Source organism: Neomonachus schauinslandi, chromosome 2, assembly GCF_002201575.2.
Source record: "Neomonachus schauinslandi chromosome 2, ASM220157v2, whole genome shotgun sequence".
In the NCBI taxonomy this organism is placed as follows: domain Eukaryota; kingdom Metazoa; phylum Chordata; class Mammalia; order Carnivora; family Phocidae; genus Neomonachus; species Neomonachus schauinslandi.
Window position 1 is genome coordinate 28,251,561 of NC_058404.1, and position 15,657 is coordinate 28,267,217.

The 15,657-nt window shown below is 45.4% G+C and overlaps 1 protein-coding gene across 4 annotated transcripts in view; it reads right to left on the minus strand.

The window, feature by feature from the left end:
* GSR (glutathione-disulfide reductase) overlaps positions 1-13,709 on the minus strand; it is a 40,930-nt gene extending 27,221 nt beyond the window's left edge. For all 4 annotated transcript variants that reach the window (XM_044911945.1, XM_044911933.1, XM_044911937.1 and 1 more), the window contains exons 1-2: positions 13,402-13,709; positions 17-43 (exon numbers count right to left, since the gene is read on the minus strand). In XM_044911945.1, the coding sequence (XP_044767880.1) occupies positions 17-43; positions 13,402-13,698 (324 nt within the window). In that variant the 5' untranslated portion in view covers positions 13,699-13,709. The remainder of the gene's footprint in view (positions 1-16; positions 44-13,401) is intronic.
* Between the last annotated feature and the right edge of the window lie 1,948 nt (positions 13,710-15,657).

The following is a 15,657-nucleotide window of genomic DNA, read 5'->3' on the forward strand; positions in this document are numbered from 1 at the left end:
GAAATAAAAATTCTACCTTTTTGGGTACACATCCAACATTCACCTAGGGGGGGAAAAAGGACAGATTTTAAGAATATTAAACTCAAATCATCCCACAAACCTGCAAGAAATGAACCCCAAGCATCAACCCAGGAGACTTCCTTAAGTTCTACGTCACCTTCTACAGTTACTACCTTTTTTCTATTACGGAGTTGTTAAAGATAGGTTCTTTTTTTTATACGACGAGGCAGAGAATTTTATTCGTCAGCATTTTCTCAAGAAAAACAGTCACTGAGAAAGAGACAGAAAATAATTCGATATCCACAGGGCTACGCAGTGCAGGGGTGGTAGAGGTCAGGAGGTGGCCCAAGCCTGAACTTGCACAGAACCCAGAAGTCTGAAGCAGAAGACAGCAGCAGGAGGGAAGAGGACCCACCCGCTCAATAAGGGCAGTTGAAGCATCTGAGCAGCTGCTCCAGAGGATTTCTGGGAAACTTATTATGCCATACACTGGGTAAAACCCTCAAAATGCCCCTTTGAAAAATTCTCTGGCAGAAATTTACATTACTTTTCAGGACCAAAGGAAAATGAAGAATCAAGCAGTAAGGTTCATCCATGCTATTCTCTATGTGTACATATATATGTATGAGTGCATATATATGTACATACACATACATGCTTATATATATCCATGCTTATATACTTGCTAGAGACAGACCACAAATTTGATTCTTAGCCTTCTAGCCGCCAAAACACAAAGGAAAACACAAACGGTTGTAAGATGTCACATAAAAACCAACCAGTTGTTTAAGAAAGCAACTATTTGTACCCCTCAGACTAGAGAGAAATTCTTCCCAACAGTCCCTGTCGACAAGCTGTGATATATGCTTACGTACAAATTTTTGTTTCCATCTGTTTATTTCCTTTCGATCACATGCTAAAATTTGTAATACGGAAAAAAAAAAAAAAGTTGGGTTAAGAGTAAGATTAATCAGGGGGCGCCTGGGTGTCTCAGTCGTTAAGCGTCTGCCTTCAGCTCAGGTCATGATCCCAGGGTCCTGGGATCGAGCCCCACGTCGGGCTCCCTGCTCAGCGGGAAGCCTGCTTCTCCTCCTCCCACTCCCCCTGCTTGTGTTCCCTCTCGCACTGTGTCTCTCTCTGTCAAATAAATAAATAAAATCTTAAAAAAAAAGAGTAAGATTAATCAGAATATAGACCATAATATTGTACTATAATTATGTATGTGATAAATATCATTACATGGACAATCATATTATATAAATGTATCAAGGTAACATGCTGTACACCTTAAACTTACACAAATTACATGTCAAATGAATTCAGTAAGAAAATTAAAAGAGGAAGACTGATTAAAATGAAGAAATGTGTACTTGGATGAATGGATAAACACTCGGTGTACCTTAGCAGAGGAGCTGGTTGCAGAAGGAAAACTACATTGACCTCACTCTTTTGAAGGGCAAGTGAGAGACCCCTTCAGCCCTGGAAACCTGTCATGTAATGTGTATTCCTGACTCCCTTCAATCTTATAAATACTGACTGGGAGGTGTTGGTGACATCTTGGCAATTACAATGAAGTTAAGAGATTTTTTAAAAAAATGTTTTTGAGAGAGAGAGAGCATGAGCAGGGTGGTGGTGGTGTAAGGAGCAGAGGGAGAGAGAGAATCTTAAGGAGGCTCCAGGCCCAGAACAGAGCCTGATGTGGGGCTTGATCTCAGGACCTTGAGATCATCACCTGAGCCGAAATCCAGAGTCCAGGCACCCCTGAAGTTATGAGATTTAAATGAGGTCTCAACTGTATATCCTCAAAAATATCAGTATGTTCACTCATGCCTATTGGCATGGAGTAAAGACTGAATATTTATATACTGTTAGTTTCTGGAAAGAATTTATATCAGGTGTTTACAGCTCTGCTGATCATGACCATAAGGAACTAGGTTGGCTCTCTATAAGCCCAAAGAATACAAGCCTACTTCTTACAGAATATTTTCTGGACATCCTGCGGTGAAATCTGAACTACGTATGTATGCACTTGCCAAGGGATTTTATATGAAATGGTAGAATAAAAGAAACCTGCCCAAATCTCATTAAGATCTCAAATATTTGAAAAAGAAGGTCTTATTAACAGTCATCTGATATTGCTCTACTTCCAGCATACGTCCTGCAATTTCATTTTAATCCTATTATTTCCCATTATTCTGCACCCAGGAATTATAAAGGAGTGAGTTATATTTCTGTAAGTTTCAAGCTATCAGTCATTTGGAGGTTTTTGTCCTAGAAAGAGACAGGTCATATACTATTTAGTTGTGGACTTGGATCTTTTATGAGATTTTGCTAAAATAAGGATTCAGAAAGCAACAGAAGTGGGAACTCAGAGGATTGAGAGAAGGGTGCAGAATTCAAGCCTCATAAAATAAAGGAATCACACCTACACTAGCATTACAAGCAGGCTATTCAGAAAGCACTTTATATCAGCAATTAGAATAATTTATGGCTTTCTCCCTACACTGCCCGGCCATCGGTCTAAGCAGAGGATATGCTATTTCTCAATTCCCAAGTATTTGAATTATGGAAATAGATGGAATGAACCAATTCTAAGGAAGGAGGAAGACAGGTGTTTCCTATGTGGTAGAAGAGAGGAAGACAGCTGAATCCCAGTCCCTTGGTGGCAATGATTTTATCATCAGACCTGCCCTTCCCGGTTCATCTGGAGGGTAGAGTGCTTCCAAGTCCCCTCTATGCACAGCTCTATACCCTGCAGTTGGCAGCTTAAGTTCACCAAAAGGCTTCAATGAGGACAGAATCCAAAACCACGTTCTCCAAAAGTAGAGATGATTTCAAGACACTAAATAAATACACTCCATTTGTCCTATAGTCAACCTTCTCCAGCTTCCCAGGAACCTTTAAAAGCAATTTAAATGGTCATAAGGCACTAAATGTTCTGAACCACTCTCAGACATCATCAATTTATTCCTCATGTACATTTGAGGCTATCTGAAACCTATTTAAGGCAATTTTTTAAAAAGTTTGGGACATGCTCCTTCTAAGGGCCAAGATGGCCTTTCACTCGTGCCAAGTGTTATGACTAGCTTTTGTTTGCTTTTTAGAAGTTTCCGCCTTTTTTGCCTTCTAAAATATTTTAACTTGCTGGGACGCCTGGGTGGCTCAGTTGGTTAAGCGCCTGCCTTCGGCTCAGGTCATGATCCCAGGGTCCTGGGATAGAGCCCCACGTCGGGCTCCCTGCTCAGCGGGAAGTCTGCTTTTCTTTCTCCCTCTCCCTCTGCTTGCTCTCTCTGTCTCTCTCTCAGATAGATAAGTGAAAGAAAAGAAAAGAAAGAAAAGGAAGAAAGAAATACAACTCGCCCTATTTTGGCAGCTCCTAGTAATAGGCCTCCAGGCCTTTCCACTGGTTTTAGAAACCTAGTTACACTTCAGCACAACACAACTGATGACCAGATGCCTCTCTGACTTGGAAGGGAAGAAAACAGCCATTAGTTATCAACAGAGCTGGGGAAGCCAGGGTGGAAAGCTCTGTATAGTCATGCTCAACCCTTCTTCCTCTGCAGCTGACAAGCGCAGTAGGTTGTCAGAAAGAACACAAGCACGGAGTCAGACAGACATGAGTTTGAATCCCAACCTTCCCTCCTACTTACTGGCTGTTGGTGGGTAAGTTTCTAAATCTCTGAGCTCAGTTTCTTATTCTGTAAAATGGGAATGGTAATACAGAGGTTTTGAGAAGATGACAGATAATGCAAATAAAGCACCTCTTTTCTAATTTATGATAGATCTGATGATGAAATTGACTCCCCTGAATTATTTCTGCAGTCTGCTGGATCCCAAGGCTCACAAAAGGCTTTTTGAAAAAGACAGATCAATTCCCCAGGTGGCTGGCTCCCTTTCAGGAATGAATCAACTGATGGCAGAAAGCTTGCGTCCCAGGCTGGAACACCAGGGTGATGGGTTCTCAGGGCTCTGACTTCCCAGGGGTGCACACAGCAGGTAAGACCCGAAACATACAACCCTTTCCACCTGGCAAATTTCCCTGCAGAGCCCTCATTCCCCAGGGGGGCATTAACCAATGATAAGCCTTAGAGACAAGTTTCTCGCATTCCTGAGTACAGCCAACGCCAGAGACACTCCTGTAGCTTCGCGTCCTTTGTAATCTGACAGTCCATCTCTGGGAACTCCCTGTCCCGACCTGGGGTTCAGAATCCTGTTCAGTTGGCCTGCCAGCATTGGCTCACGGTGGAGACGGGGGCCCCTCCCAACAGGGACAGAACAGGTGAAGAGTCTGATACGCGGCGAAATTCAGGGGCTTCACCACGTTTCTAGGCTGCACCCCTCTCACCTTCAGTTCTGCCCAGATAGGTGAAAACTTCACACTGTCCATGTCGGTGGTAAAATGAGGATCTCGTCCACTGACCTGACAAGGATGCCACCTGCACTTAACAGCAGACTTCCTTCTTCTGGTTCCCTGCTTCTGTTTCCCGTCACCGAGTTGCCTACAGTTTTCTGTTTTCCTTTTTTGCATCCTACCATCTAGTTCAAGACGGGCATGGGGAAGGAGCACTTAGAATATGCTGGACCAGTCATCATTCACTAAGCAAAACCCTATGACTTCATCAACTCATTCTTTCAGCAACTCTATACTGAATACCTACTTAGCGCATGCCTGACTGTCCTAGGGGTTGGAGTGGGTAGGCAACCAGAACAAAGATCCCTGTCTTTGTCAAGTTTCATCAGCTTCATACCAGCAGTGACTGAATGAGACCACTTGGCCCTGTGTCGCTACTCTGACGCCATCACGCAATTAGCTCAATTCTGACACTGTCTACCTAGAGGTAGCATCAGATCCCACAGATTGGGGGTTTGGTCCTTCAAGCCTGCTGGCCGTCCCTACTGCAGATGCCAATCACAAGTCCAGTTATCACCTGTGCTCCAGACCAACTCTCGGAGGTTCCAACAACGCCCTTCTTGGGTTGGATTAATTGCTAGAGTGATTCATGGAAATTAGAGGAACATTTTACTTCCTAGATTCCCAGTTTACTATAAAAGGATGTAACCCAAGCACAGGCGGGTGGAAGAGATGCATAGGGCAAGGTATGTGGGAAGGTGTGGAGCTTCTGCCACTCTCCTCCAATCTCCATGTGTTTGCCAAACCCAGAAGCTCTCTGAACCCCAACCTTTTGGGTTTTTTTCTCCCTTCAAAGATTTGTTTACATAGGCATGATTGATTAAGTCATCGGTAACTGGTGATTGATTCAACCTCCAGCTCTCCTTCCCAGAGGCCAGGGAGATGGGAATGAAATCCCAATGCTCAAATCACAAGGTTGGTTCTCCAGCCAACCAGGTCTCATCCTTAGGTTCCTTCCAAAAGTCACCTCATTACATAAACTCAGGTGTGGAATATTCATTTGTTATAAATACCAAGATACCTTTATTACTTTTATCACTTAGAAAATTCCAAAGGGTTTTTAGGAGCTCTGTGCCAGGGATGGGGACCAAGACCAAAGGTATATTTTTTATCATAAATCACAGTATTATACCTTGACACATTTTATTTTATTTTTTTATTTATTTTTTAAAAGATTTTATTTATTTATTTGACAGAGAGAATGAGAGGGGGGAGGGTCAGAGGGAGAAGCAGACTCCCCGCCGAGCAGGGAGCCCGATGCGGGACTCGATCCAGGGACTCCAGGATCATGACCTGAGCCGAAGGCAGTCGCTTAACCAACTGAGCCACCCAGGCGCCCACCTTGACACATTTTATTTTATTTTATTTTTTTTTAAAGATTTTATTTATTTGACAGAGAGACACAGCGAGAGAGGGAATACAAGCAGGGGGAGTGGGAGAGGGAGAAGCAGGCTTCCCGCGGAGCAGGGAGCCCGATGTGGGACTCGATCCCAGGACCCCAGGATCATGACCTGGGCCAAAGGCAGACGCTTAACGACTGAGCCACCCAGGTGCCCCCTTGACACATTTTAAACATCCAATATCCATGTCTTTACCTTCAAATTTCAGACTTCAATTAAAGATTAGTACTGGGAGGCTAAAGAAAAAAAAAAGTATTCTCTGCAAAACAGAATCTAAAGCAAGAAAATGAAGTGATACAAGAGATATTAACAAAGGTTGGAATTAAAATCATTTTGGCTCTGGGCGCCTGGGTGGCTCAGTTGGGTAAGCATCTGCCTTCGGCTCAGGTCGTGATCTCAGGATCCTGAGATCGAGCCCCACATTGGGATCTCTACTCAGCGGGGAGCCTGCTTCTCCATCTCACTCTCCCTCTGTGCTCTCTCTCAAATAAATAAATAAAATCTTTTAATAAAATCGTTTTGGCTTGGGCGCCTGGGTGGCTCAGATGGTTAAACGTCTGCCTTCGGCTCAGGTCATGGTCCTAGGGTCCTGGGATTGAGTCCCGCATCGGGCTCCCTGCTAGGCGGGGAGCCTGCTTCTCCCTCTGCCTCTGCCTCTCTCTCTCTCTCTCTGACTCTCATGAATAAAAAAAAAAAAAAAAATCGTTCTGGCTCAATACTTAGCTAAGCAGAACATGAGATTAATGTGGACCTCAGTCCCAGGTGTCAAATTTATTTTATTTTCTTAAGATTTATTTGAGAGAGAGACAGAGAGAGAAAGCACGAGCTGGGGGAGGGGTGGAGGGAGAGGAAGAAAGAAATCTCAAGCGGACTCCCCCGTGAGTACGGAGCCCGACAAAGGTCTTGATCCCACAACCCTGAGATCATGGCCTGAGCCGAAATCAAGAATTGGATTCTTAACCGACTGCGCCACCCAGGTGCCCCTCAGCTGTCAAATTTAAGAGAACTTTTACTCTGAGGCATCCAGGAGGACCCAGAAATAGCTATGCAAGACAGAACTTCTTCTGGATGGTCAGTTCTCTACCCCCTGATGCCCACAACAGTGATGTCTAGCCCTACATCTCCTGCTCCCTCACCAAAAGAAAAGGACCTAGGACTGTATATCCTCATTTCATATCTAATGTTGTAACACCCAGTGAAAAAATGGTTATTAATTATAAGGTCATTAGTCTTTCCACAAAATTCCTTCAATCCCACTCTACAAGAAACATGCTCTGTTACGACTTGTTCAAAGTACGCTTTACAAAGAAATAGGACCTCTGAGGGGTTCCGAGGCAGCCTTTCTTTTCTGGCCCTGCAGATTTAAGTGGGTTCTGAGGCAAGATGACAAAGCAATATTACACTAATCCTAGTGCAAAAAAATTAAACAATCAACAGGGTAAATCAAAAGACCAATTTCAACGTGAGAATTTGCCTACTTCAACTAACCCCACCCTTTCTGATCACTCCTTTATTTGGCACTTATGAATGTAAGTGTGCCACACCTTACAGAACTCTAAACCCACAAAACAAATTAGGGTAACTTTCTGTTTTTGAGGGTTACCTGTCAATACCGAAGGTGTGTTGGGGTACGTGAGTGGCTCAGTCGGTTAATCATCTGCCTTCGGCTCAGGTCAGATCTCAGGGTCCTGGGATTGAGCCCCAGGTCGGGCTCCCTGCTCAGCGGGGAGTCTGCTTCCCCCTCTGCACCTCCCCCTTGCTTGTGCGTGCTCTCTCTCTCTCAAAGTCTTAAAAAATACTGAAGATATGATCTCCTTTATGTAAATGTCCACTTAAAAATGCATATTCAACCTTGGGACGTTATACTAAAATAAGTGAAATAAATCAAATATTGTAGGATTTCACCTACATGAGATTATCTACAATAGTCGAATTCATAGAACCAAAGAATGGAATGGTGGTTGCCAGGGTCTGGACAGGGGTGGGAGAGGAATGGGAAGTTACTAATCAACAGGCACAAAATTTCAGTTAAGCAGGATGAGTAAGTTCTAGGTATCCTGCTGTACCACATGGTACCTATAGTCAACAGTACTGTACTGCTTAGAAATCTGTTAAGAGAGTAGATTTCATATTAAGTGTTCTTACTATTAAAATTAAAAAAAAATATGTTCAGCCTTATGTGGAGATATAGGCATCATAGTATCAAAGTACCTGATATCACCTCCAAGGTCGGTCGATTTACATGTTGCTAAGTCATTGTTTTCAGCCTAGATAAACACAAACAACAGTCTACTGAGCAGCCTGTTTCTCAGGCATCTTTTAAAACCCCCACCTTTCCTGCTGGCCTCTCCAATTGGTGCTGTGCAGCACCGTTCACAGTGACATTAACAATCAAGAAGACTTCTACTAGGTACAAACTTCCAGCTATAAAATCAGTAAGTCATGGGGATGTGATGTACAGCATGGTTAATAATACTATATTGCATATTTGGAAGTTGCTAAGAGAGTTGATCTTAAAAATTCTTATCACAAGAAAAGAAGATTTGTAACTATGTACGGAAACAAGCTTAACTTGACTTCTTGTGGTGATCATTCCACAGGATATACAAATATGGAATCATTATGCTGTACACTTAAACTAATACAATGCTATATGTCAATTACATCTCAATTAAAAAAGAAAAGAGAAAGGAAAAGAGAAGAGAGCAAAGGGAGGGGGGAGGGGAGGAGAGGGGAGGGGAGGGGAGGAGGAAGGGAGGGGAGGGGAGGGGAGAAAAGCGAAGGAAAAGAGAAAAGGCTTTGGGCCCGGTAATCAACCCTTAGTACGAACTCCCATTGGTAAGAACTGCACGGCTATACCACAAGAACCAGGTTACAGAATCCGTACACTCAGCAAGAACACTGGAACATGTGCTCCCACAGGCCCTGAGGCAAAGGGAGCAATAAATCAGAAAGAACTTTTCCTCGAGCTGACTCTTCCCACGTCTGCATAGGCCGAGAACTGAACCACAGAGACAAAACTCCCAGAAGGCTCTCATTCACCTTGGCTCTGGGCAATCTTTGCATTTCTCCTTGGTCTACAGTTGATCATGAGGGAAGTATTACGCTTAATTTTTTGGAGATGCCAAAAACTGAATTCAAAGATCATCTCATTTATTTTTCTGCCCTCAGAAATGACTTAATTGCAACAGGCAACAAGAGTTTATTATCTTTAATTGAATTCTAGGGGAAAATAGATGATTTCTTCCAGTTTCCCACTTTTAGTGTCCAGCCTAATACCCTACAACTTTTTCCCCATGGAGAAAAATAAAGACCAATTTAAGGGTGGAATCATGGTATGAGAGCTACCCATGCCTCTTGACCTGGTTTATCCATTAGAAGACTTAGTATATTTTAGCTGACACCACTCTGCTCCTCAGTAAAGTAAGGGTGCTGAACCAGAACAATGCTTCCCAAATTCCTACAAGGATCTATGTGAGTCTAATCCTAAATGAAATGAAAACAAGGTCCATGTAGTGTTTCATAAAGCTAAAAGTACTGGGGCACCTGGGGGGCTCAGTCAATGAAGCCTCCGCCTTTGGCTCAGGTCATGATCTTGGGGTCCTGGGACTGAACCCCCCCCCATGGGTCCTGGGACTGAACCCCCCATTGGGCTCCCTGGTCAACGGGGAGTATGCTTCTCTCTCTCTCGCTTTTCCTCTGTGTGTGCTCTCTCTCTTTAGCTCTCTCTCTCTAGCTCTCACTCTCTCTCCAATAAATAAAATCTTGAAAAAAATTTATTACAAAAATATTGCATGGAAAATTTAGAAACTGCAGATAACACCTATAATGTAAGCTCCACAAGGACAGGGATTTTTATCTGCTTTGTTTGAAGCTATGACCCCAGCATCTAAAAAAGTACCTGTATACCTGGGATATGAATTAATAAATGAGCAAACAAAAATAAAACAATTAAAAACAAAACACAATCCGGGGCGCCTAGGTGGCTCAGTCATTGGGCGTCTGCCTTTGGCTCAGGTCATGATCCCAGGGTCCTGGGATCGAGCCCCGGCGGGAAGCCTGCTTCTCCCTCTCCCACTCCCCCTGCTTGTGTTCCCTCTCTTGTTGTATCTCTCTCTGTCAAATAAATAAATAAAATCTTAAAAAAAAAAACAAAAACACAATCCCACTGGGGTGCCTGGGTGGCTCAGTCGGTTAAACATCTGACTTCAGCTCAGGTCATAATCCCAAGGTCCTGGGATTGAGTCCCACATCAGGCTCCCTGCTCAGAGGGGAGTCTGCTTCTCCCTCTTCCTCTGCCCACCCCCACTCGTGCTCACTCTTTCTCTCTAATAAAAAAATCTTTAAAAAAGAAAAACACAATCCCTCTAACTACAGGAAGACTTTAATTTGGATCTTCAGTGTGAATTCACCCGCAGCAACTTAAAAAATTCACCATGCTCCAGAATCAAAATATTTTATTTAGGAAAAAAATGCTTAACAAATCAATATTAAAGAAACTTCTATTTGACTGTCCCCAGGGACATCTTTCAATTGTACCACTACCACAAAATCACTTTTATTGAGTCACTCCCCTACTCAAAAACCATTTCACACAGTTCACCTCATTCTTTTTAAGTAAGCTCTACACCCAATGTGGGGCTTGAACTCACCACCCCAACATCGAGAGTCATATGCTCTATGGACTGAGCCAGCCACGTGACCCTAGGAACTTCATTTTTTTTTTTTTTTTACCACAACCTACCCATCAGCTTCCCATATCTTACTTCTATTAGAGACACCCTCTGCTCCAAATTCAATTACACAACCTAACCTGCCTCTCTGCCTTTGCCTCTGATCCTACCCTATCAAAAAATGGTATTCATCCTGTTCAAGTTCAGAAAGATACTCTCTCCAGGACGCCTGGGTGGCCCAGTCGGTTAAGCATCTGCCTTCAGCTCAGGTCATGATCCCACCGTCCTGGAATTGAGTCTCACATTGGGCTCCCTGCTCGGCGGGGAGTCTGCTTCTCCCTCTGCCTGCCGCTCCCCCTGCTTGTGCTCTTTCTCTCTCTCTGACAAATAATAAAATCTCGAAAGAAAGAAAAGAAAGAAAGAAAGAAAGAAAGGCAGAAAGAAAAGAAAGAAACTCCCTCCTTCACAAAAGCATCCATCCCATGGTGCCCAGGCAGAAGTGATGATTCCAACTCTCCTCTCAACTACTGTAATTTTTTACTATCGGCAGCAATTAACACAGATCACCCCACTTTGGAGTTGACTGTCGACATTTTGCTTCCCCACTATATTGCAAATTCCCTGTGGGAAGGGTCCTTTGCCTTTCAGATATTTGTATCTACCCTTTTCTCTCTGCCAGCCTCAATCCAAGTACTTAGCACTTAGAATACAGGAAATGAAGGGGCACCTGGGTGGCTCAGTCGTTAAGCGTCTGCCTTTCGGCTCAGGTCATGATCCCAGGGTCCTGGGATCGAGTCCCACATAGGCCTCCTTGCTCAGCAGGGAGCCTGCTTCTCCCTCTGCCGTTCCCTGCCACTCTGCCTACCTGTGATTCCTCTCTCTCTCTGTGTCAAATAAATAAATTAAATCTTTAAAAAAAAAAAAAGATTCTAGAATACAGGAAATGAAGACATGAACAAATGAAATGATGTGCTTCAGAGGGCCTCCCTTTTCCCTGCACCTGCTTGGAAATCACGGGACATCAGAAGTTTATTACTTCAACTATAGCTAGCCTAGATAACTGGGATCTTAAACTCTTATCAATTGTTATATATTCTCTGATATGCAACACACACCTACACCCTTCCTTGTAATTCAAAACCAAAAGCCAGTTTGAGAAGAACCCAAATGGAATGTCATGAAAATATGAAATAGGGGATCTCCCCAAGATACCAATGCTTACAGGAAAAGAAAAGTTGCTGTAGCAGAATGATACAGGCAAGGCCAGGCATTCTATAAGGAAGCAGTAAATGGCTGAACAGAGCTATTCTTCGCTTGCTCCAGACGTAGTTTACCTCTTAGCGTATTCATATTCCTAACAAGAACCTAAAAATGCCCCTTCTTGATTAATATCAGTGGAATCAGGCAAGAATGATGGATGCCACACGCTGATTATGACGTAACGCGGAAGGAGGAAAACGGAAAAGTAAAGAGGTACAGGGTGCCTGGCTGGCTCAGTCAGTAGAGCGTGAGACTCTTGATCTCCGGGTTGTGAGTTCCAGCCCCACGTTGGGTGTAGAGATTATGCAAAAACAAAATCTTAAAAAAAAGAAAAGAGGTACGAGGATGAGAAATCATCAAGTGCTCTCACCAGCTGTCCAGGGGGCCTCCTAATGGCACCCCTCTGTTTTCTGCAGAGACAGAGTTCTAATGGAGTCTACACTAAGATGTCAAGGTGCAAGTTGATGATTACCAGGGATTTTTCCTTTCCTGCATTCCCACTTTCATTCTGAACGTGAAAAATGAGTACTGGACAATGGAGTCAGCCCTTTCCACAAACTGTCAATTTTGAGTTTGATTCATTACACATATGGTTATTGAGCAAGATATTTTGTTAAGGTGTTAAGAGGTGCAAGAACCCATCCCTGCCCTTAAGGAGTTCCCAATTTGGTATAATTTAAACATCAGTCTCCAAAAGAATGTGGAGACCCCTTTCCAATCCCAGGTTACTCTTGGATACAGAATTTTACTATTAATAGCAAGTACCTCACCCAAGTCTTGTGACAGAAAAGGCCACAGCAATTACATGGGAACTTTTTTTTTTTAATGAAGCTTTTCAATCGTAAGATTTTCGACCCTCTTTTTTGGAGGCGATTTTAAAATCCAACCCCCCCCCCCCAAAAAAAGACAAAACCAACAAAAGGAAAAGATCTGAGAATTCAATTAATTGTAAATCCTACATCGAGGTAACCTATAGTCAGCGGCTGTCAACTTTGGCTGCAATCAGAATCACCTGTTGAGCTTCTAAAAACTCCCAAAGCCCAGGCTGCACCTCAGACCAGTGAAATCAGAAGCCATGGGAGTGGAACCCACAGCAGAATTTTGCCAACTTCTCAGGTGATTCGAATATGCAGTCAAGGGGTGAGAACCACTGCTGTAAATCATTCTGCCCCTGGAACTGAAAGGAGAGGATCAGGATCCGCATTCCTCAAGGGCATGTACCCAATCCGGCTCCCCGACCCCCCACGCCAGCTGCAATTTTTCCACGGGCAGTTCTGTTTCACGGATCTGGGAATGAGATCAAGGATGGAATACAGTACTCTCCCACCTTGAGGAGGGAGGATGCAGTCAAGTTCTGTTAGGTTTAACCCCCTACGGTTAACACTGCCCCTGGGCTGGAACAGACGAAGGCTTCGCTTTGGGAGCCGCGGGGAAGCCCTTAACACTTGTCTCCTCTAAACCTGCTGGGACCCTGATTTCAGACGCGGGTGGGAAAGCAGAGAGCGCGGCGCTGGGGACCCATGCCCGGACGGACCGACCGCACTAGGAAAGAGGACAGGCTGCCCCTGCAGAGCGAAGACAAAGCCGGGCTGCGGGACGCCGCGCCGCAGAGGCAGAGGCGCCAGGAGACGCGCGCCGCGGGGGACCCCGTACTCACGCATGTGCCGCCCAGCTTGTGGCTCTCCACCACGGCGGCCCTAGCGCCCAGCTCGGCCGCCCTGCGCGCGCTGGCCAGCCCGCCCGAGCCGCCCCCGATCACCAGGTAGTCGTAAGAGGCCGCGACGCCGGCGGCGGGCGGCGGGCGCTGCGGCTGCGGCTCCTGCCTACACGCCATGGCGCGGGAGAGGGCGCGGGTGCGCCGCGGCGGAGGCAGCGGGAAGCTGGGGAAAGCTTGCGCCGCCCGCGGCCAGCTCCGCCTGGCGCTCGCGCTCAGGGCCCGGGGCAGCAGGGCCATGCACGCGGAAGTGCGCGCGAAGGCCGGGGGTGGGGTGGGGGGTGGGCCGCGGGCGGTCCCGGGGAAGGGGGGGGTGTCTGGGCCTCGGGCAAGCGCAGCCTCACGGTGACTAAGCACCCGGCCTGGGCGCGGGGGGAGGGGCTGCAGAGGAGGGGTGGGGCTCCCTGGCCGCGGCCGCGCGGGCGCCCCGCCCCCCCCGCGCGCCAGCCAGCCGGAAACCCACCGGGTTCCTCTAACCAGAAGGCTCTCTCGGCCTTCAGCCCAGCACCTGGGACCCCGCACCCGAGTGGCATCAACCGGATGTAGCTTTCCGAAGGCCCGTGGGGCGAGGAGGGATGAGCGCCCTCTTTTGTTTCACCCGCCTTTTCCTGAACGGGCACCTTGGGAGTTGCCAGTGGCGCCAACTTCTTGAGGAAGAGAGGTATGCCCTTCATTATTTTGGAGGGTGATGTTTCTCAGTTTGATCCGCAGACCACCTGGATTGCTGATTTGCTGATTCCTGGGCTTTAATCCAGATGTACTAAATCGGCTTCTCTGGGGGCCGGACCCCAGCCATCTATGCTATAAACAATTCTCTAGGTTTCAGGTGAATCTAGAGCACATTTAGTCTGGGAAACATTGGAATAAATATTTTTGTGGTCCACAAGTTAAGCATAACGAAAGCATTTTACTCCCAGGCAATAGAGACTGGAGTGTCCTTTTATTTTATTTTATTTTATTTTTAAGATTTTATTTATTTGACAGAGAGAGAGAACACAAGCAGGGGGAGTGGGAAAGGGAGAAGCAGGATTCCCACTGAGCAGGTGCGGGGCTGGATACCAAGACCCTGGGATCATGACCTGATCCGAAGGCAGACGCTTAACGACTGAGCCACCCAGGCGTCCCTGGAGTGTCGTTTTAGAATATCTGGAACCAGCAACTGCACAAGAAAGGAGTAAGTGGGGTTTGAATTTGTGTGGTGATAGGCCACCTTCTGCCAGGCTATGACCCAGCCCATCACCCACAGGCTGAGAGCCCGCACTGTAGCCCAAGGAATGAAGGTCCATGTCACAGAGAAGCTGGACCCAGCACACTGAAGGGGAATTGGGACTAACTACACTCAAGTTAAAATGGTATCCACTTCTTTTTTTTTTAAGCCTTTTTTCCCCCCTATTTAGAAAGTAATATGGGGAAGGGAAAGTTCTTCCAGTACAACACCATGTGATAAACTTAGAAGGAACAACAGAGTTAGGAAAAGCAACATTTTGCAACTATCATAGTGATAATTGTTGTGTCATTAAACATCAGTAAATGGGTGAAATTTGATGGGGAAAAGCTTATTTACACAGTCTTAGAATATGTCCCCACAGATTGCTATTGATTACAAAGGGAGAAGAGTAACTTTATAGGGGGCCAGACACCACCATACCCAAGTGATCAAAGTCGAATATTGCCAGGAATGAGACCGTTGTCACTGTGGGCCCTGTGAGGTGAAGCAGTAAGAAGTACACAATTTCACTTATGTAGTATTCCTGCTGGAAATCCGTAATCTGAATCTAATCACGAGGGAACACACAGAAAAACCCACTCTGAGGAGAATTTTACAAACAACTAGCCCATACTTTTTAAAAACTATCAATGTCTTGGGGCGCCTGGGTGGCTCAGTCAGTTGGGTGTCCAACTCTTGGTTTGTGCTCAGGTCATGCTCTCATGGGTCATGGGATTGAGCCCAGCCACTGGCTCCATGCTCAGCCAGGGAGTCTGCTTGAAGATTCTCTTCCTCTGCCCCTCCCTGCCCTCCTTCAAACAAATAAATTGTTTTAAAAAGTAAAATAAAAGCTATCAATGTCTTGAAATTAAAGCAAGGCAAAGGAACTATTCCAGGTTAAAGAATAGTGAAGAAATATGAGAAATAAAGACAAGGCTTGATCCTGGATGGGATTCTGGATTGGGGAAAATTCACTATAAAGGATAGTTGGT